This window comes from Exophiala mesophila (assembly GCF_000836275.1).
Source record: "Exophiala mesophila strain CBS 40295 unplaced genomic scaffold supercont1.2, whole genome shotgun sequence".
NCBI lineage: Eukaryota > Fungi > Ascomycota > Eurotiomycetes > Chaetothyriales > Herpotrichiellaceae > Exophiala > Exophiala mesophila.
Genome location: NW_015622505.1, coordinates 186,781 through 207,081, shown reverse-complemented (window position 1 = coordinate 207,081; position 20,301 = coordinate 186,781). Strand labels below are relative to the sequence as shown.

The window sequence follows — 20,301 nt, the reverse complement described above, 5'->3', positions numbered from 1 at the left end:
AGCGGAATGCTCTGGTAACAATTCAGTCGGTGCGGGTTTTGCACACTTTAATTGATTATCCATGTTGCAACTCAATCTCAAGATTCCAATTACATACTACCATTCCCCAATAGACTCGCTCGCTGGAATGCGTGTACAAACTCGACATATTCATCTTCATCATTGTTATAGTCGTTATTCTAGACCAAAGCACTCTCCATCTTTCCGCCGAGGTTCGCAAACCCAACGTCCAAGCCGTCCTGGCAAAACATCCACTGTAAAGGCCTCGGATTTCCAGCCGTATCTGGCTGCCAATTTTCTTCGAGATCACATCGGACTCCGTCTGAGTGCTCCAATCCGTTTGATAGGCGTGTGCATCATCATAGCTTCTTGCATCGCAGGCGGAATTGCGGCTTTAGGGACCGAAAATGGCTTATCGTTCCAATCGTCGGTATTTCCCTTGCCAGTGCCAGTTATTGTAGTTGCCTTGCTCATCGAGGCTGCCGGGTCAAAATTTTCCTTCTCAGACTGATAATGAGGTTGAGAGCCTGAAGTCTGAGACGCATTGAAGTTTGCCTTCTCTAATCTCTGCTTGGGAACAGGAAGAGCCTTCTTCTGAACAAAGTTGGTTCTCTTGGCCGCCAGAGGTGATCGCTTTGGTGCTGGGGTAGTCGAATTGGACGGCTTTGAGGGCGATAGCAGAGGCTGAGCTTCAGCTATAGGAGCAGGAATCTGTTCTCGAGGTTCTGCATTCATTTCTTGCTTTGCCTTCTCCTGCTGGACTGTGAACCAAGCCTCAAAGCCTTGGATGGCTTTAGCCCATGCGCCATCGCCCAAGTGTCTCGTCTCAATCTCCTTGCCAAGAGCCTGGTGAACTTTCCTGCTTTTTGCTCCTGAGAGAAATTCCGATGCGCTTCCATAGACAGCAGATGCATTGACATTGGTTGCGGCGGCAATGCTACCGTCGTTGAGAATTGTGACGGCAACAACAAATTCAACGTCAACTCGTCCGTGGCCTGGGAGCATCAACATTACGTTCACACCAAGCTTCTCGTCCCCAAGAATCGATGCCGTTGCAACTCCAATCATATTGAGCAGCCGAATCTCCTGTGACACACGGCAAGCCAAATCCCAACCTTTTGATACAGTGGATAGGAGTGTCGCTGAAGCGACTGTTCCCTTCGGCATCATGGAAAAGGCGTGAAGCTGACTTCTTATTAATTGGAGAAAGAATCGCTTCTCTGTCGGTGGCACTGCTGTGGGGTCGCTCTCTCCATCTTGTGTTGTCGGTGCATAAGTAAGGCTGATTGGTGCTGTAGGTCCCGAGATAGACGCCGACTTGCGCCCCGATCTCCTTCTACTGCTTGAATTGTTCGCCTGATAGGCTTGTGGGTAGAAGAATAGTCGAAGCTGACCCTTGTGCACCATTGTGAGAGCAACACCAAAATCGTTGCACTCATCGACATCTTCCTCGGCCGTAAGAAGGCGCCATCCGCTTTCGTTTTCAATGCTGTCGATTCTGGTTTTGAACTCAGTCACCACTGCAGCGGGCCAGCCTTTGTGCTCCTCCGTCACACGATCTGCTTCAGCGATCTGTTCCATCATTTCCACCTTGAGTTCGGCTGCAGAGGCAAGAGCTTCCTCTTTTTCCTCCACGTCTTTTCGCAAAGAATCCAGCAGGGCAGCTCTCTGAAGATGATATGCGTCAGCAGCTCGCAGATCTCGACGAGCACGATCGAGAATTTCGTGATCAACATTATCCAGTTCCTTCACCGTTTGGTCGAGTAGTTGCTTCTGCTTTTCAAGCTCCTCCTCATGCTCCAATATGAGAGGGACAACTCTGTCCAGGGTCTGCTCTTGGACGCAGAGTGATTCAAGGTCATCTTTCATGTTCCTGCTTATCCCTTCCAAGCCAGTCTGTAGACCTTGGACCAGCTGCGTGCGCCACTGGTACCACCCCTCCTTACTCTGAAGACGGGCGTTCGCTTTTCCATTACGAAACTGATTGTCCATGATCACTTTGACATCTGGACGAGCGTCGACATACTCTCTAAACAGGAGTGGCTGTTCTGCAAGAGTTTCAGCTTCAATCGATCGAACAATCTTTCGTCCCGTTGATATGTATGACTTGAGCTCCCTTGTGGCATGTTGATACAACTCCAGCAGAGGCAGCGTCGTCGTGGCAGCAATGAAGGCTGCCTCCATACCATCCCGATGAGATCCTTCGTCCGACTGTCCAACGGTTGATATTCTTGCCATTGTTTGCCGTCTCTTGGTCGTCGATAGCTCAATGAAGTGAATATTGGTCATGTTGAGGAAGTCCTGGAGTGAGATTCTCTCTTGTTCTTCTTCCGCCGCGTCCACTCCATCTAACATCTCTGCTGTACTGATATCAATAGCGCCAACAACATTGTCGAGCTTATCCTCGAACGAGGTTGGTCTTGCCCCATCACCGAATTCAGCGTTTCTAAAACGACCGATAGTCGGCGGACTCTGTCCAAGTCTCGATTCGGGGGGAGAGTTTGGTCCGATCTTTGGTGTTTCCTTGTCGCAACCGTTCATATCCTGGAGCGCTTGCTGAAGGTGTGCCCCAAGTCTTCCGGTTGTTTCGTCCTTGCTGGGAGGTTTCGGGAGATGGATCTTCTTCACGGGACTACCATCTCTAGACAGCAGCTTCAGTCGTTTTGGGGTAGAGTCTGCTCCATCGTCCTCGTCCTCATCAAGTTCGATGGGTCTTTTCCCAAGGAGACCTTTGGCTCCGCCTATGGCGAGGCTCTTTCTTCCATTTAGTTTCCTGGACTTGGACTTCTTGGGTGACATCGCTTGAATCATGTCCTTAAGCTGCAAGGTCGTGTTCTCGCCTTGCTGCTCGTCAGCCTCCTGTTCCATGATGAAGCGGCCACTTTCACGTCGGTGTTCCTCCTTGCGCTCGAGCTCAACTTCGTTCTGAAGTTGTAAGGGGTCTTCGAATCGCAATCCCGGGCCCTTGACTTTTCCTACGTGGAATTGAGGTGCGGCATCGCCAATGGAAGCTCGACGATCCAGCAATTCGGAGATCCGTGGCGACCCAATTCCGTCCTTGTCCACGCCAACTCCACTAGATCTTCTTTTCGTATAGCTTTGCTTTGTCGCCCGCAGGACAACACTCGGAGTCTGTTGGCCAGTCTCCGAGTCTCGGGAGAAGAGAGAGTTTCCTTTTATATTGGCTTCACGCACAACGGAGCCTGGTGAGGCACGCGCTTTTATCTCCGCCTTGAACAACTTCTTTGGTGATGCACCTCTATGGGTCACATTTGCGGAAATGGGAGTCTTGTTCGGGGTTTCGGCACGAACTGGAAGCGGCGTAATCTGTTTTGAAGGAGTGTCATGGTGTGCTCTTGTTGCCGACTTGACAGGGGTTACCACCTTTGGGTTTGTCGCAGGTGTTGTCGAAGCGCTGCCAGCATATCGCTGAGACCTCGCAGAGAGTCTTGGTTTGAGCGTCAGACTAGGGCTACCTGTTTCCGACGCAGTTGGAGCGACATGAAGAGGATTTGCTTCCGGCGTTCGATCCGGTTCAGCAGCCTCAGGAATTGATGATTGAATCGCCGTATTCATTGTTGCAGGAGTGAGATCAACGCCAAGTGATTTTCTAGCTGTTGATCGTCTTGCCACAGGAGTCTGTCCCATGATGCCGCCTACCGCGCGGGCCAAATCCATAGCCACGGTTTTCTCTTCTTCGATCATACTAGCAGGTTCCGTCTGTTCTTCAATGGGGGGTAGTATGCCACCAACAGCCATGGTCATTTCCATAGTGGCGTTATCATCGATGATATCGGATGGCTGGGGGAAGACGGACTCCCTTCTAGCGGAGCTGCCCAAGATTGCGCCAACAGCGCTAGTGAAGTCCATTGTCATACCTGGCTCGGTCAGGTTTTCTGTGCGATCATCTCGATCGGAGCCAAGGATGCCACCCTGCATAACGGTGAACTCCATGGTCTCATCGAAGGCTGAGTCCGCGCCTGAAGATCGACGGCGATGCATGCTGCTTCTCTTACGCGCGCTCGGGGACCGATTGACCTCCTTCTTAGTCGAGTCTCGATTCGCAAGAATGCCGCCTACAGCACGGGTGACGTCCATACTGATGTCCTGTGTTTGATCATTGAATCGATCGTGTTCATCAAATGGTGGTACTTGAGCATGTGGCCCTCCATATTGCTCAACTCTGTTTGGGAATGGGTTAATGTTCTCTTGGTCGTGCATGGCTGTGTAATCACTGCCCTCACTTGTTCCTCGTGCCCATGGCTGGAATGCATGTGTAACTGTGCCAGTGACCATTTCCATCGACATGTCTTCGCCGTTCTCGTCGTATTCGATTCCACGTGTCCCGGCTTGCTGTGCAGCTTGCCGGAGACGACCCTCGAGGCTAGAATGGGTGCTTGATGACGACTCTTGAGAGCCTACCGTGTTGACAGTCGCGTCATCGATGCTCATGGCAGTATCTCCATCCGTATCTGAATCGTCGGATGATTCAATACCATCTTCGACTCTCATGGGGCTGCTGTTGGTCAGAACATCACCCGAAGGACTTGAAGAGTAGACTTGGTCTTGTAGATCATCCAACACAGGCTCAGCTAGTCCAGAACTTCTCCTACGTCGTTTCTTCTGGTGAAGGTCCCGTTGGTGCGCCGGAGACTCCTGGACGATATCTTCGCCCATGGACTCGTGACGTGTCGAAGGAAGAGTCGACACGTCTGGCGATGCTGGTATCTTGATCGGAGACTGTGCGGTTGTCATTGATGATTGTCTGCGAGTAGAGTTGGAGGCAGAACTAGTTGTGGAGTCTTCCGGCATCTCCATTACGCTCCAGGTATGTAAAGTGGCCTCTGGAGCAAAGGAGACTCTTCTGTTTGCAAGGGATTTTCGCCTTGCAGCTCGCCTCTCCAGAATTGCTTTCTTTTCTTGTTGCCGCTTGAGCTCGTCATGATCTAGTTCTTGGCCTCGGGACTCGGTGGTCAATTCTGAAGGACTTCGTCGTGCGATTGGGCTGAAAGGATCAAGAACACCATGAGCACCAGAGATAGCAATGTCCTCATTGTTTGGTCGATTGACACCGGGGGTGGAGAAGTCGATCAGAAGCTCCTCAGCATGAGATTTTACAGGCGAATTAGCCTTGCCTGTGCTTCTTCTGCGCAATTCGTCAAACGAAGGGATCGCCTTTGGGGGTGTTAGAGGAATTGTTGGCTTAAGTATGGACCGTATCTGAAAGGGCGCTGGTGACTAAAGAGTAGATTAATACGGCGACTGAAGACCGTTCAGCAGAATGGGATATTTACTTTGGCCGCATTGGCAAAGGTTTCTTTCAAAGCCTCGATACCACCAGGTCCGAGACTTTTCCCACGGGATTTCTTTTTGGTCAATTGTTGACTGCCATGTTCGGCCTGGAGGGCGGCAATGTCTGTGGTTGCATTGTCCTTCAAGGCAGCGGCGCGGGCAGAGGGTGGGTGCGCGATCGAGCGTCGGCTCTTGAGCTTCGAGGAGCGTTGATGGACGGATGAGTCGTCCATTTTGAGACGCACGCCAAAATGGTTGAGGGGAAGTGAACAGATGCAAAAGCAATAGAGATGGCAAGAATAATGAATAACAGAAGGAGTGGGTAGTAGTGGTGGAGTGAAGGATGGAGAGAGATCAGTCGAGGTCCCGCCCTGGCTTCCACTTGCCGTTGACCATAACAGAAGAGACGCACCTGCTGCATAACTGTACTCCGTATGTATTGATCCATCGTCGCGTAAATAAACTTTGTCCCGATTGGGTCGAAGCCAAAACCGGGAAACGTCCACGAAGTCACCTGACATCAGATCCACACGTGCTTGCAGGTTCTAAGTCACGTGCGTACCGGCCTCACTTTCTTGGCGTCTGCCACTCGCCAAGACTTTCGCACACTGGCAAGATTTTGGTGTGCGGCTTTTCGCTTGCAACCCACGACTTCCAACCACAAACTCGACAACGACAATCCTTTCCCGCCTGCGCCCGTTCTGTCAACTACAACACCGCAAGCATGGCGACCGAGTTGACCGTTCAGTCCGAGCGCGCATACCAGAAGCAGCCTCACATCTTCCTCAACCACAAGGTTGCCTCAAAGAGCCGAAGCGCTGGAAAGGGTGGCCGAAGATGGTACAAGGATGTTGGTTTGGGTTTCAGAACACCAAAGACCGCCATTGAGGGTTCATACATCGGTCAGTGAGCCAGGAATCTCTGTATGCTCGAAGAGAATGTCATATCTCGAATTTCTCGAGGTCTCAGACCGAAAGAATTCAAGATTGCGTCTTGCAACCTGGAACACGATTCCGGAGGGCAACAGAGCAGATTTTACCTTCCGAATCGATTCTAACATGACGCCTTTACAGATAAGAAATGCCCCTTCACCGGCCAAGTTTCAATCCGAGGACGTATCCTGACCGGCAAAGTCGTCTCGACCAAGATGCACCGAACACTGATCATCCGCCGAGAATACCTTCACTTTGTCCCCAAATACGCCCGTTATGAGAAGCGACACGCCAACCTTGCCGCTCACGTTTCTCCTGCTTTCCGTGTCGAAGAGGGCGATACCGTCACTGTCGGTCAATGCAGACCTCTCAGCAAGACTGTAAGCATTGAATCCATCCTGATCTGTGTGGAGGTGATGAGTTTGGAAAGAAATTTGTGCACACTGCAGCGATATATGGATGGCTACTGATGATTGATTTCCATTAGGTCCGATTCAACGTCCTCCGCGTCCTTCCCCGAACAGGCAAGGCGGTCAAGTCGTTCCAGAAATTTTAGAAGCGAATTGGGCGAGGTGAAGAAAAGCAAGCTAGAGACTAGAGATAGCTATGGGAAGACCGGACAAGGGGCAAGAACCAATTGTTGGTTCTTACCACGTTGCTGCCATGCTTATGGCGCTAGGTCTTGAAGTCGTCACTGGTGGGAGGCCATGGTGGAAGCATGAGATGTGCACTTAGTGCAAAGGCCCTCAAGGGCACAAAAAGAAGTCTATGCTGGTCAACATGGCGAAACAATGTGGCGACTTTGCGTGGTCGGATTGTTTTCTGGATCACTCGGATACCTCGAGCATGAAATGAGACAAATTACTTTTTCATTCTCCACGTTTGGCTCACTCTGGCATCCGTTAAATGCCTTCCGTGATGAACTCTGCTTTGTGCATTCCTACCTGCTTGCCATGATTCCAGCTGTTTAGTCATTGCCATGCATGTGTCTGTTTGGATGGGCTTTTTCATGTTTCATGCATATATTCAACGGATGCGATCTCAGGCTTTGGTATAGGCTTGGTCTACTTACATTAGGCCCCCTCGGCCCAGGTTGGCCCTGCAATGGCTCTCGTCCATGTTCCAGGCTTCACGCCATCAGATATCTGAATCCACTATGAGCCGTCAAGGACGGGTACCCTGAACTGTCGACCTTGGGCAATATATCCATCTTCCGTTTGGTCTCGGCCTCGTTAGCTTCAGTCCACCTTTTGACCTCGGCTTCCACGCTCCAATCACTAATGCTCTCGTGACCAAGTCCAATCTGATGCAACTGAGTCCCACTTGCCTGTGTGTTCAAGGGAAGAGGCATGAAGTTTTCAATTGCGCTAGACACCTTGCCCTCAATCAATTCCTTACACAGGAAGGGCTCAGCGGCAAGTGGACGTCCAATGCCAATTCCGTCGGTCGCGCCATCCTGGACTGCTTTGACCATTCCACTCGCAGTGCGTAACCCCCCAGTGACATAGACACGTGTCTGTTTGAGTAATGGGCGGATCATCTCAGCGAACTCGATGAAGTATGCCTCACGTTTACGAGTTGACTCCTTTTTATGTTCGAATGCGCGACCCTCAAAGGTGCCTCCCGAAAGGTCCACAAAATCGACGCGGGCTTTTTCGAGTGCAAGGCAGAGGTCGCGGGCGTCTTCAGTGGTGGTGCCTCTGTCTTGAAACTCGACAGAATTAAGTTTAACGCAGACGATGAAGCTGGGGTCAGGCACACGACGGTGAATTTCGTCGATGATTTCAAAGACGATGCGGGAGCGGTTGGTGAGGCTTTCACCGCCGTATTCATCCGTTCGACGATTGGTTGTGGGAGACAGGAACTGGGCTAAGAGGTAGCCGTGGGCGCAATGCACTGTTGAGACGGGTTTAGAGAATGACGGCTGTAGAAACAGTGTGGGCTTGGATCGAGAATAGAAATCCTGGAGAAGCAATCAACCGCTTACCTTGAACGCCATCGAACCCAGCTTGATAGCACAGGTAGGCAGTTTCACCCCAGCTCTTTACCATGTCCTTGATTTCATGTTTTTCCAATGGCCTCGGTTTGGCAAATTCGTTACCTGCCCATTTGATCTCTAGCTGGATATCACTCGCGCTGACGGGGTTCGGGTTGAGGTATTTGGAGCCCTGTCGACCGGGATGGGAGAGTTGAGCAACAATCAAAGACCCATGGGCTTTGGCTGCGGTAGTGACCTCTCGGAATTTGGCGACACGACCATCATGGTCATCGACCAGAATTGGATTCCCGTATGCTTCAACAGCGTCATAACGGACCATAGTATTTCCCGAGACGATAATGCCGATGTTACCTAATACAAGGGTCAAGATTAGCGGGCGGAAGGAAAGGGTACATGGGGAGTATCAATAAACGTCATTGATAGATATAAAAAGCATAGCAATTCGCGTACCTTCTCCCCATCGCTTATACAAATGCAAGTATTCTGGGGTCGGTACTCCCCTGTTTGACTTTATGTCACCATCATGTTAGCAAGTCATGCCCATCCGATGGAACTGGCTGGGACTTGGCGAGGGGAAGACTTACAATATCTTCGCCTTCAGCATTCCACTGACAGAGACGTTCGGTCATAGGAGCCTTGAGAAAGCGATTCTTGGCAATGCGGCCGGAGAAGGGCAGGGTGATGGGTTCATTGAGCACCGATGTATCGACAACCTCACCAGGAACACGAGCGTGACCGCGAAAGTCAGACTTGTCGGAGGCGGTGGTGGATGGATTTGGGATGGACTGGACGGTTGATTTGTCATACTCCATATTGACGAGTGTTGCAGTGTGGAAATGTCGCGAAACAATGGGTCTTGATTGAGATATTCTTCTAGGATATTTTGGTCGGAGAAATCGAGTGTTGGCAAAGACTCTAACGAGCATCGAGCATTGACAGCACAAGACTTGACTGGAGGTTAATGTCTAGGGATCAGTAATCGACGTGAATGGGCTGTATCAGGGCAGTGTAAATGTGAGCGAACAATGCAACAAACTTGTAGGAAATGGTCAAGGGAGATATGGAATGAGAGATTACTCCCATATGTCAACTCAAGGCGTTTCCGAGGTATACCTCACAGATTGAGACCGAATGGCGTAGGTTCTTACAGCTCAAGAGGATAGTAAACCCTGAGACCCCTCTCATCTTGGCTGAATGCCTGAGGGGAATCATTTCGAAGAGAAGCAAAGGGAGAGAGGGGTGGGAGAGTGTGGAAGGTGTGGAGAGAGTGAGAGTTAAGGTTGGAGAAATGTTGACAAGGAATATTTTTATTCGAGACGCGGAGATTTCGAGATTGGAATTTGGAGAAGGCGCGACCACCAACTGACTTTCGAGAAAACCGGGCAGGAGCGAGGTTAGAAAACTGCCAGAGAGGAAGGCACAATCGTATTGGCGCGTACTTGCTTCTTGATATACATTTTTAGGTACCCAATCTAGGCATCTCTTTTCAAGGAGGGCTATCATCATGAGAAATGGTGTTGCATGAGAGATGTTGGAGTAGGGAAGTCATGTCTGGCTCGTCTTCATGGTCCATGGTAGGATTCTCTACCCAATGCCTCACACGACAGTGTATAATTTTGGAAAACGGAAAACAACATATCTGTACATGACATACAAAGAGAGCACTCGTGTTGGCTCCATTCAGGCTCCTGCAACACTGGGGCCAAAGATCTCTTTGATCAAAGACTTTTTGTTGATCTTACCCATGGCATTCTTGGGTATCGATTCCACCACCATCAGTTCCTGTGGGATCTTGTAATTGGCCAGTCGGTCCTTGAGGGCTCTGCGCATATCCATAACACTCCATTGCTTGCCACCTTTCCCTGCTGTGAGACCATGTTCAGTCAGGACAATGACGGCGGCCACCTTCTGGCCCCATTGCTCATTCGGTAGTCCCACCACCGCAGCCTCGCTGATTTCTGCCAACGACAACAACTCTCGTTCGATTTCGAGGGCAGACACCTTTTCTCCGCCCGTCTTGATGATATCAACAGATTTGCGTCCGCGAATGAAATACATTGGACCCTTGGCCCAGGACTGCTGGCTGTGACCTGCTCCAGGAACCACCTGGCGCGTCGCCACATCGCCCGTCTTGAACCACTTCCCTTTGCCGTCTTCTCCCTCGACAAACTCTTCAGCCGTCGCCTTGGGATTGCGGAAGTATTCGGTGAAGATGGTTGGTCCTCGCAGCTGGATCTCTCCTTCGCGAAGTTTTCCGTCCGCAGTGAGCTCCTCGCCTAGCTCAATTACTTGCCCAGTCTCGCTCTCAACTAGACGGGCTTCGACCGACGGTAATGGCCAGCCCACACTTCCGTCGACTCGGTCCTCGTACGCAAGACCACATGAGAGGGCCATGCCGACTTCGGTCATTCCATAACGCTCCAACAGAACGTTGCCGCTGCTCAGCTTGGTCCATGCCGACTTGATGGGCGTCGGCAATGCCGCGGAGCCCGAAATGTTGAGGCGCATGTGCTGTTGAGTGATGGCTGTCCGCGTGGCTTCTTGCATATCTGCGTCAAGCTGTGGATGGGAGGCGAGCAGTCGGTTATAGATGGTGGGGACCACGGTCAGGAAGGTGATGGGCTTCTTGGTGGGCGGAGAGTGTGGGAGAAAAGGAGCGGCCAGTCGCTTCCACACGGTGTCGGCGTTGAAGGGATAGGCGAATTCAATCGCCGAGCCGGCGATCAATGGGGTAAACAGGGCATTGATGGTGCCGTGGATGTGATGTAGAGGCAGCACGTGGAGAAGAAGATCTGATGGACGGTATTCCCAGGCTTCAATCAGAGACATGGCTTGAGCGGTGATGGTGGGGGTCGACAAGACCACCCCCTTGGGCCGGTTGGTGGTGCCTGAGGTATAAAGCATGAAGCCACCCTGCTGTGCAGTGTCCGAGCTAAACCTGACATTCTCAGCTGAGACCGCACCTGTCTCGATCTTGGACAAAATCTCTAGCTGGGGCATGTGCTCCATGCTATGCTGCACCACCTTGTTGGCCTTTTCCTGAAATTTCTCCGTGGCAAGAAAGAGCAGAGCCTTGCTGTTGTCGAGGATGTAGCGTAGTTCAGAGTCGGGATGGGTCGGGGCAAGCGGAAGGGCTATGGCGTTGTGGGATAGAATGGACAGGAAGGTGACTAGTTGGATGATTAGAGACACTGTTGTGCAGACAAGATGTGGGATCAAGGGCGATCGCACCTACATAGTCATAACCATTTTCTGCAAGAAAGGCTATACGCTCACCAGCCAGCGAGCGGCCAGAGACCAGAGCAGACAACTTGTCTTTGGCAAAAGCGACATCGTGAAGCAAGCTCCCATAGCAGAATGTCCTATTTGAGGTGCTGTGGATAATGGCGGGAGCTTGAGGGTCGTGTTTGGCAATGGCCTGGAAGACGGGCGACGAGGGGAGTGTTGACGCCATTCGCAATCGACCGGGGAGGAGGTTGAAGAGACCAGAGGTCTTGCAGGTCAAGAGGGATGGTCGAGTAGATGAGGTCCGAAGACCGGTGTTGTGCAGAAAGGATGAGCAGATTCTGGTGGGCCAAAGACTGGGAGACGGTGCTAGGACGAGGATGGGGCGCATCTCAACGGCATGGTCGGGTTCCTGGCGCGAGGAACCCTTGACTTGGGAGGCTGAGGGTGGATAGAAGACTTGCTACAGGACAAGTGCAGCATCTCATTCGGTTCGGTTGGTGGAGGACGTCAAAGGTTTGTGGTGGTGGCCCTTGGGATGAGTGGGATTTTCGTGGGGCTGTTTCTTCCTCCACATGACCTTTGGTCATCCAGCGGCCCCTCAGCCTGAGATACGGTCCTCTCGCTCTTCAGTTGCGTTTTAGCGATCCAGTCAGATGCTGTTGGGACCTGGATTCACGTCAATTTGGCAACTCAGGGGTCAATCATACACTGCATGCGCCTCCTGGCAGATTCTTGAGAGAAGATTGTTTCCCTCCAGGTCGTTCCTGCCCAAACAATAGGAGAAACCATGCGTCACGTGTAGCACGTGAGACACGTGAGACACGTGATATCATGTTCTCATTCACTTCCACACAGGGGTTATATAAGGTACTAGGTACCTATGTAGATACCTCCTAAATGCCGTATACTTTTCATACTTCTCAGGCAACACATCTGCTCTATTCGAATTGCTCAACCATACGCCCATCAACACCCTTCACTTCCTTACACCTCATCTCGCTTTCTGCTCGACATATTCGCTTCTCTCAGCCGCCACATCTGGATCCCGTGTCTTGGAACTTCAGCGGATAGCATCTCACCAGGCTGGACTGTCCCCACTGGCGTCCCAAACAAGAGCGGGTTGTTTTGATTGAGTCCCTGGGACCACGACATTGCTGTGGCATTATAGTAGCCTGTTGCATCCCCAGCAGCCAGAGTTCCATTGAGAATTTGAGTCGCCACCTCGTTGCTCATGACTGTCTCGTTGCCCCAGACATCAAAGAGATCCCACCTTTTCTGAGCGTTCTTGTTCGTCCTGATCCCTCCAAACACCTCGACCAATGAGAATTCCATTGTCGTGGATGAGTTACCAATGTTTAGAAACGCCACCACCTGGTCACCATTGTCGAGCTCCCCCGACCATACCTGTAGTTCTCCGAACCCATACTCGTCCTTGTCGTTGACCTGCCTCACAAGCTGCCTCTGGATCGCACTCCCCGCTGGGTCTTGACTGATTGCGAGCACTGCAGGGTTCACCAATATGCCAAAGTCTTGGGCTGACAACTGATCCAGTTTGTTCCCCATGATCAATGGGCTTTTGATTGCCGCCCACATGCTAAAGTGAAGCTTGTATTCGTCATAGTCCATGCCGCCATTACCAACCTCGAGCATGTCCAGATCATTCCAATAGCCAGGTTGATTCTTGCTCACAAAGTGGCTAGCCTTTCCCAAGATGTTGATCACACTGCATCCGTGGCCCGGCACTTGACAATAATATTCGTCTGGCCCACATGGACAACTCGCAGTTGGCATATCAAACCCGTCGTTGATGTCACCGCTCATTCTGGCCGAGTTGGAGATCGTCGAAGCCCACTCCCATGGCTTGTCATCACCCCAGTTGCAGAGACTGTATGTGATCTGTCGACCCGTCGAATTGAGGGCGTTGGACATGGCCGCATATCGGTCCTGGCTGAGTTTCGGCGTCCCCGAGAGTCCCTCGTTGTAGCAATTGTCATATTTGAGATAGTCCGCCCCCAGACTGGCCCACCACGTTGCATCGGTGTATTCATATCCCAGACTTCCCGGATATCCACCACATGTGAACCGACCAGCCGAGCTGTACACACCAAACTGAAGACCGTCTCGATGCAAATTGTCGGCGATCTGGGCTAAGCCCGAGGGAAACTTGGACGCGTTTTCCACCAACGACCCGTCTGAGCTGCGGTTGAGCTCGGTCATGGCATCGTCGAAAATCACGACTCGGTACCCCAGGTCACGGAAACCAAGCTGGACGAGAGCATTCGCGTTGGTGGTAATGGTGGTTTCATTATACTCCAAGGCGTAGGCATTGTATGTATCCTGCAATGGTCCGTCAATCTTGAGAATCGTTGTCCTCCCAAGTGACTTACCCATCCCATCTGGGGCGTTTGCGCAAGCCCATTATAACTCAGACGTTTGGCCGCAAGAGCACTTTTGTTAATGCAATTGACGAGAAGCCAGGTCAATATGATGAAGCGGGAGTTTGGTGTCATGGTGAAATGCATGGTCAACTCAAGCCGAATCGCATGTGGGTTGCTGATGTGCGAAGTTGAGCCAACATCAAGACAGCAGAGCGTGCACAAGTATAAGTAGGACATGGTGGTGGTACAGAGTTTGTGATGAGAGTCTAATCAACCCCGCCCCGTAGTGTCCGGCCGGACACCTGTTGTCACGGCACCTTTTGTTGAGATGGCATGGACTTTCGGAGACTCTACTCGTAGCTTACATTAGGTATGTGTTGCTGATTCCGTCGCCTAGGCCTGCAACATCCCCACACATGTTTGGAAATCGGGTATTCATCATGCCTGAGATCAGGCAACAGCCTCTGGATGACGCGCTTCTCATCTTAGTGTTGAACAGAGAACGAAAGTTTCCCACCGGATATGCATGTCGCGGATGATCTCCAAGTGGAAAAGCTTAGCCCCGCAATTGTAGAGCAAGTCCGTTGCTGTTGTTGCAACATGACACCACCAATCTTGGCCGTAAATCGATCAATGATAGCCTCCATCGTTCACGTCGGTCTTTTAAACCCCATCATCGCCATATTGATTTCACCAGGTGGCTGTTGACGCTGCTCAGCATGGGTTGAATGCATTCCCAGTGACGGGCCATCCTCGATATCCTGATCCTCATCGTAAATACTGTGTACGTCCTTTGCACCGAAAAAGCCATCCCAGATTCCTCTCTTGCACACCAAAGCCCCAATGAGCACGAGAGGGAGCTGCCAGACACTGGCCCAGAACAGACCTCGCGCGCTGCCTCCGGCACCTTGTTTTCTCCAGAACCGCACGGCCTCTCTAGTCATCCAGACATTGAAGACCGTACTGATGGCGAGAAATCCAGGGTTGACGTAGCCCGACCAGTAGAGAAAGCCGCAGATGGGAAACATTGCAACAGAATAGCGAAGCGCCACTCGAGCGTTTCTGGCCGGATTGGTCCACGCTAACATCTTGTGGCCAGCATTGCGGTAGTCATCTTTGATGGTATGAGACAAGGACATGAAGTGGGGGAACTGCCATGCAAACAACAGAGCAGCGAGGGCCCAACCACCGGCGGCGTCCTCGGACAAGAGCAGATCCTGCCAGGAATGGTGTTCGGAAGTGGCAGTTTGGCCAGCGGCGGCACACCAGCCCATTAGCGGAGGAATTCCACCCACGATTGCGCCAACCCAGGTGTTGGCTGGAGAAATGCGTTTCATTGGGGTGTAGACTCCGGCATAGAGAAAAATATTGAGAGCGGACAGACCAGCTACGGTAGGGTTGGTCCCAAAGCCGAGCAACAGTAAGCCAGAAGTCCCACACAGCAGGGCAAACAAGGCTGCACCTCGAGGAGAGATGAGATTTCGTACCAGGGGCCGGTTGCGGGTTCGCGTCATGAGGGCATCATACTTTGGCTCAAATAGCATGTTCAGAGTGTTTGCACAAGCACATGACAGAAAAGTGCCCGAGGTGAGAAAAACCAAGGTCATGGTAGATGTGGAAAAGGAAGACTCTACGGCTGAAGTGGTGGCTGAGAGAATATCAGGAATGGGATAGAGCGAGTATGCGGAGGTCGTTGTCAGGAGGATGAGGAAGGACAGGCGAGGTTTTGATAGGGACAGATAGGTTGTAGCTCGTCGGCGGAAGCTGGCCGAGGCGGGTAAAGCTGCTGCGGCCGAGGTCAACTGCGACGAAGCGTCTAGGGGGAGTGAGTCGGAGGGCGTGGAGGGCTTGTCTGACCCATCAGAGGAGCTTGTCTGTTGCTGGGACTTCCGCCTCTGACGCCTTCGGTGCGGGAGCAGATTCTCTGCGGCCTCGTCTATATCTGCTACTGAAGCACCCTGAGATGACAGTTGACCCTGGGAATCATCTTGAACCAAAGTCGGAGGAGGTGGAGGAGGAGGGGGGGTTCGATCGAGGGTGTGGCTTCTTCTGAGGCTGTGGTGGGGGTCGTTTTCGGCAGATCTTTGAACACTGTTTAGAGTGTGCGAGGCTTGGGAGGAGCGAGCGGGAGACTCGGAGACGGTGCGCATGGAAGCCAACAAGCCATTGGTGATCCATCCTCGTTCTATCGAGCTGTTGGCGGAGAAATAGTCGGGAATGAAAGCCCGAGAATGAAATAGTGCTTTACTCGGATCCCTGGCGGAGCGAGCAGGTTGATGTGCTCGTTCATGAAGAGTCCTCGCCCATCTATGGGGAGAGCTGCCTAGTCTGCGAACCAAAGACAATGCATTGATGGACGGCGAAGTAGCGGGACAGCAGGCGAAGCAGGGTAGTAGGAGACGAGGGCCTGCCGGAGCAGCCATTGCAAGCTTGTCAAGACATGTACAAGGGGTGGAGTGTCTCGCAACTGCAGCTGCAGCAGATCAATTGGAGGAGGAGGAGGAGGAGTGGAGGAGGGGATGGTGTTGGTGTTGGTGTTGGGATCGAAGTGTGGTGGGTGATGATTGAAGCGTTGTTGAAATATCAGATGCAGTCAATTGACAAGCTGTGGATCCACCCTCCATCGCAGCTTCCATTATTGTCTGCTTGTCTTGTCCCCGAAGTTGCCGCCCTGGAAAAACAGCGGATCCGGCTAAGTTACCTAATTCATTGCCCAGGTTTCGTCTCCCCCAGGCCTGTTCCTTCCGCGTCCCCCATGGCCGAGGGCCATAATTGGAGAAGGCACAACTTCATGCTTGACCTGTTGATCGTGACTTCCACATTATTACCATAATTTGATGCCTCTTCGACTCTCTGCGCCTTGTTCTCTGCCTCCTCCAATATGCTTGTAGATGAAACGACTTGATGCGATTTGAAAGATACTAGCTCTCCGCTATTTCCAGTGCGATCCTCCTGGCCATGTCTGTTCTTGACCAGGACCAGATTCGTGCTCTCGACAAAACCCGGCAGCTGCTCCTCTCTCTTCACACTGCACTCGTCGCCCTCCGCTCAGAAGTCTCACAGAATCCTGGACTTCCTTCCTGGTAGGGGTTTTTTTGGTTGAATTATGTTGGACTTATTTTGCTAAGTCTTCTATTTGGTCTCCAGGCCGGCTCTTCAAGCGCATGCAAACCTGCTCTCAAGCAATCTACAGACAATAGCCGACCAGCTCTCTACCCACAGTGAAAGCTTTTCTTCCACCCTTGTCAATCCATTACCTCAGTTTCCAGGCAAGGAACGATCTTTTATCCTAGAAACCCTCCTCCGAACCAAACTCGAACCTTCGACACAAGACTGGATCTCGGACGGTGAGGACATTGCTTCTCGACAACAAAAGCAGGGACATGTCGGACTGGCCGAAGCTGAGCGCGACCGACTTTGGCAATGGGGCCCACATAGTGCCAATATGATTGCGCGTGGCCAGAAATGGGGTGCTGACTACACGCTGGAGGAAGTCCGGAAGGGCATCGAGTCTGTTAGGACTGGTCTGCACAGAGAATTAATTGAGCCACAAGATGAAGCAGAGGACGAGGATGAGCAGGGCGACGAGGACGAAGAGGATGAAATTACCGATGACGAAGCAGAGCAGAATCCGACCGAGAACGACAACAAGATGGACACTCGTCCGTCAGATGTATCTACCAATGGTGCGCCAGACAAATTTACCTTGGCTGCAACCTCAATGATGCCCATGACAAGCTTGCATAGATTTATGAGTACCGGCCATTGAAAGACGGTTGGATGGGCAGTCCCACTTCAAAGCATAGCCTTTGGCATCTGCTTCATGGCTTGTCGAACACCCAGATCTGCCAAAATCTCTTCCGTACCACCCAGGATGGCGTCAAACTTGTACGTGCGGTGGAATTGCTCCACCACGCGGCCCATTCCTGTTTGTGTGATGCCTCGTCCACCAAAGATGTTGACGGCATCATCGGCGACATCGTGTGCACACCTAGTCGAGTAGGACTTCAACAGACCAATGGGACCACCCAACAGCTTGGATTGAGTCGCATAGTCCATGTTATTCATCTGGTAGGTGATGGACTCCAGCCAGGACTGACAGGCTTCGGTCAGCGAGATCATTTTGGCAATCTTCTGGCGGATGACTGGCTGGGAGATCAGCGGCTTGCCAAACACGATCCGTTGATGAGTCCATTTGAGGCACTCCTCCACAACAGTGCGCATCCATCGAATCACGGAGCAGGTCATGGCCCAACGTTCATGGTTGAAGTTGCTCATGACGACGATGAATCCATTGTCTTCTTTGCCAAGGAGGTGGTTGACGGGAACTTTGACGTTGTTGAACTCGACGAAGCCGGTGGCCGCCGCGGTCGAGTAAGATGTCTTGATTCTCTTGACTTCAACATTTTCATCTCTTGGGACTATAATGACTGAGAAGCCCTTCTCGGTCTTGCATAGCGTTACCAAGTGCGTCGCCCAGACACTGTTTGTGATCCACTTCTTGGTTCCTATTTAATGCATCAGAATAGATCATGTTGTGGTCAGATGGTGGAATGTTGGAGTGCTTAAATGCTCACCATTGATGATATAGTGTTTTCCATCCGGGGTTTTCGTGGCGGTGGTGCGAATACCGGCAACATCGCTGCCAGCGAAAGCCTCAGTCACGGCAAGGCACATGAAGCTTTTACCGGACAGGCATTCCTCGGTGAGCCTGTCCCTCAAAGCAGCGTCGTTGGCCCATTGGCGAACAGCAGTCAAGGAAATCATCATGCCGGCCATGTTTCCATCCTGGAAGCCACGTGCCACGGCACGACTTAATTCCTGGGCGACAATCAAGTCGTGAAAGTAGTCTACTTCTTCTCCCTTGACAGCGCCATCGAAAATGTTGCGCCCGTGCAGGTGCTTGCCGGGTCCAAGGCGCAATGCTAGTAAGTTGTTCTTGGCCATTTTATCTGTCAGCTCCTGCGAGATATAAGTACCATCCAACTCCTTCTCCTGAGCCTCGGGATAGATATCGTGGTCGACAAAGTGACGAAGAGCTCGCTGTAGTCGACGATGGGAATCATTATAGTAGGGACTCTTAAAGGCCGGGGTCAACCAGAGAGGCTCGGCGTAAGGCACCTGTGATAGATCCCCCGGTTGGGGATCAATGACCTGGGGCTTTTCGCCCTCAATGGTGCCGATGCGAAGGTTGGCATATTTTTGCAAGACTTCATGACGGTGCAAGTTATAGAAAGCCGAGGTAGCGTCTGTGCCACCGATTTGAGCAAGCACGACGCTGCCACCGGGGTGAGCGTCGACAAAGTCGGTCAGGTCATAGACCTGACTGTCGATGATACAGTACAGGGATTCGTCTGGGTTGTTGTTTTTGGCCACTTCGGCACGAGTGAAGGTCTTTAACTGGGTCATGGTTGCAGACTGTAGAGTAGTGTGTGTTATGGGGACTTGAGACTCGAAGGGAGGTTGGATGGCCTAGGAAGGGAGGAAAATCGAGTGATATCTGAGTAGAGGAAAGGCGCTGTAAGAAAGAATGGACGGAATTATTGAAGACGAGACACCAAGCGCCCAACGATAAAGGTGGTAAACCAAGAGAAAGGCCGATGGTGCTAGGTCTTAAAGCAAGTCACTCGACATCAACAAAGAAGGCAGTCTTCCTCAGCTGGCCGAATGGTTTTCGCTAAAGAAGCCGAGGCACGTTTGTAGGTACTTGGAGGGTAACTTGTATGAACGGTGCCATATTGTGGACAATTGGGGAGGGACCCATGAGTGGCACAGCTTTGAAGGGGCTCCTGAACGGTGCTTGGTTGGTAGTGCCAATGGCCGGCTGAAGGCTGGACTTTGATTGCGGGACAAACATGAAAGTTGACGGGTATCGCTTGGAAAGTTTCTGGGGTAAGGATTGAGGTGAGGTAATGTGAGGTGAGGGTTCGTATGGATGGGCTGTCAACCGGCAAACTGACAAAATCCGATATATCTCCTTGAGGATTGGTTGGACCCGGCGGGCCGAGGACAAGATGATGCATAATAACTAAACAAGTTTCGTTGATTGGATGGAAGGGCTGATTCTCCAATTGGGTCGCCACTACTGTATGTAGGGACTATTATGTACGGATTAGACAGTATTTATTGTACAACTGAAGTATTCTCGATCATGTGGGAGTTGCCCATGACAAGATATTTGTGATGGTAATTAATACTAGGTACTAATACCTACTGTGTAATCTCATAGAGGCCTTATTGTATTAAATTGCCAGACTGTGATCGCCATGTTCACTACTAGTCCACAAGACTTCTCTTCTCCATTATCATATCTTATGTATCGATCGGTAATCTGTCGGCTAAAAGTCATTTCATACAAAGTAAACCCCCCATGCCCGCGATTTCCGCCACGCCTGCCCCTAGTGGAATGACGCTATGGGTGTTATTATTCGCCGTTGTCTAGTTGTGCGGAGTATTCTAGTCTGATACGCCA

The 20,301-nt window shown here is 51.5% G+C and overlaps 8 protein-coding genes across 8 annotated transcripts; 2 read left to right on the top strand and 6 right to left on the bottom strand.

Annotated features, from left to right (window-relative positions):
* Positions 1-58: 58 nt before the first annotated feature.
* On the bottom strand, positions 59-5,676 carry PV10_02003 (uncharacterized protein). The gene is made up of 2 exons (XM_016366271.1): positions 5,295-5,676; positions 59-5,238 (listed from the first exon to the last, which is right to left on the bottom strand). Exons 1-2 carry the CDS (start codon positions 5,523-5,525, stop codon positions 307-309), a joined length of 5,163 nt encoding a protein of 1,720 aa, XP_016225789.1. The 5' UTR covers positions 5,526-5,676; the 3' UTR covers positions 59-306.
* A 255-nt stretch (positions 5,677-5,931) lies between these two features.
* PV10_02002 (40S ribosomal protein S11) lies at positions 5,932-7,096 on the top strand. Its single transcript, XM_016366270.1, has 3 exons — positions 5,932-6,194; positions 6,366-6,604; positions 6,712-7,096. The coding sequence occupies exons 1-3, from the start codon at positions 6,017-6,019 to the stop codon at positions 6,778-6,780; spliced, it is 486 nt and encodes a 161-aa protein (XP_016225788.1). The 5' UTR covers positions 5,932-6,016; the 3' UTR covers positions 6,781-7,096.
* A 257-nt stretch (positions 7,097-7,353) lies between these two features.
* PV10_02001 (uncharacterized protein) lies at positions 7,354-9,458 on the bottom strand (the record flags this gene model as incomplete). Its single annotated transcript, XM_016366269.1, has 4 exons — positions 8,808-9,458; positions 8,674-8,731; positions 8,212-8,574; positions 7,354-8,120 (listed from the first exon to the last, which is right to left on the bottom strand). Exons 1-4 carry the CDS (start codon positions 9,147-9,149, stop codon positions 7,354-7,356), a joined length of 1,530 nt encoding a protein of 509 aa, XP_016225787.1. The 5' UTR covers positions 9,150-9,458.
* Positions 9,459-9,726: 268 nt separating this feature from the next.
* PV10_02000 (uncharacterized protein) lies at positions 9,727-12,052 on the bottom strand. Its single transcript, XM_016366268.1, has 2 exons — positions 11,455-12,052; positions 9,727-11,393 (listed from the first exon to the last, which is right to left on the bottom strand). Exons 1-2 carry the CDS (start codon positions 11,837-11,839, stop codon positions 9,904-9,906), a joined length of 1,875 nt encoding a protein of 624 aa, XP_016225786.1. The 5' UTR covers positions 11,840-12,052; the 3' UTR covers positions 9,727-9,903.
* Positions 12,053-12,435: 383 nt separating this feature from the next.
* On the bottom strand, positions 12,436-13,961 carry PV10_01999 (uncharacterized protein; the record flags this gene model as incomplete). Its single annotated transcript, XM_016366267.1, has 2 exons — positions 12,436-13,788; positions 13,839-13,961. The coding sequence occupies 2 exons, from the start codon at positions 13,959-13,961 to the stop codon at positions 12,436-12,438; spliced, it is 1,476 nt and encodes a 491-aa protein (XP_016225785.1).
* Positions 13,962-14,479: 518 nt separating this feature from the next.
* On the bottom strand, positions 14,480-16,252 carry PV10_01998 (protoheme IX farnesyltransferase; the record flags this gene model as incomplete). Its single annotated transcript, XM_016366266.1, has 1 exon — positions 14,480-16,252. One exon carries the CDS (start codon positions 16,250-16,252, stop codon positions 14,480-14,482), a length of 1,773 nt encoding a protein of 590 aa, XP_016225784.1.
* Positions 16,253-16,637: 385 nt separating this feature from the next.
* Positions 16,638-17,726, top strand: PV10_01997 (uncharacterized protein). Its single transcript, XM_016366265.1, has 2 exons — positions 16,638-16,912; positions 16,977-17,726. Exons 1-2 carry the CDS (start codon positions 16,788-16,790, stop codon positions 17,596-17,598), a joined length of 747 nt encoding a protein of 248 aa, XP_016225783.1. The 5' UTR covers positions 16,638-16,787; the 3' UTR covers positions 17,599-17,726.
* PV10_01996 (uncharacterized protein) lies at positions 17,415-19,760 on the bottom strand. The gene is made up of 2 exons (XM_016366264.1): positions 18,407-19,760; positions 17,415-18,337 (listed from the first exon to the last, which is right to left on the bottom strand). Exons 1-2 carry the CDS (start codon positions 19,236-19,238, stop codon positions 17,625-17,627), a joined length of 1,545 nt encoding a protein of 514 aa, XP_016225782.1. The 5' UTR covers positions 19,239-19,760; the 3' UTR covers positions 17,415-17,624.
* Between the last annotated feature and the right edge of the window lie 541 nt (positions 19,761-20,301).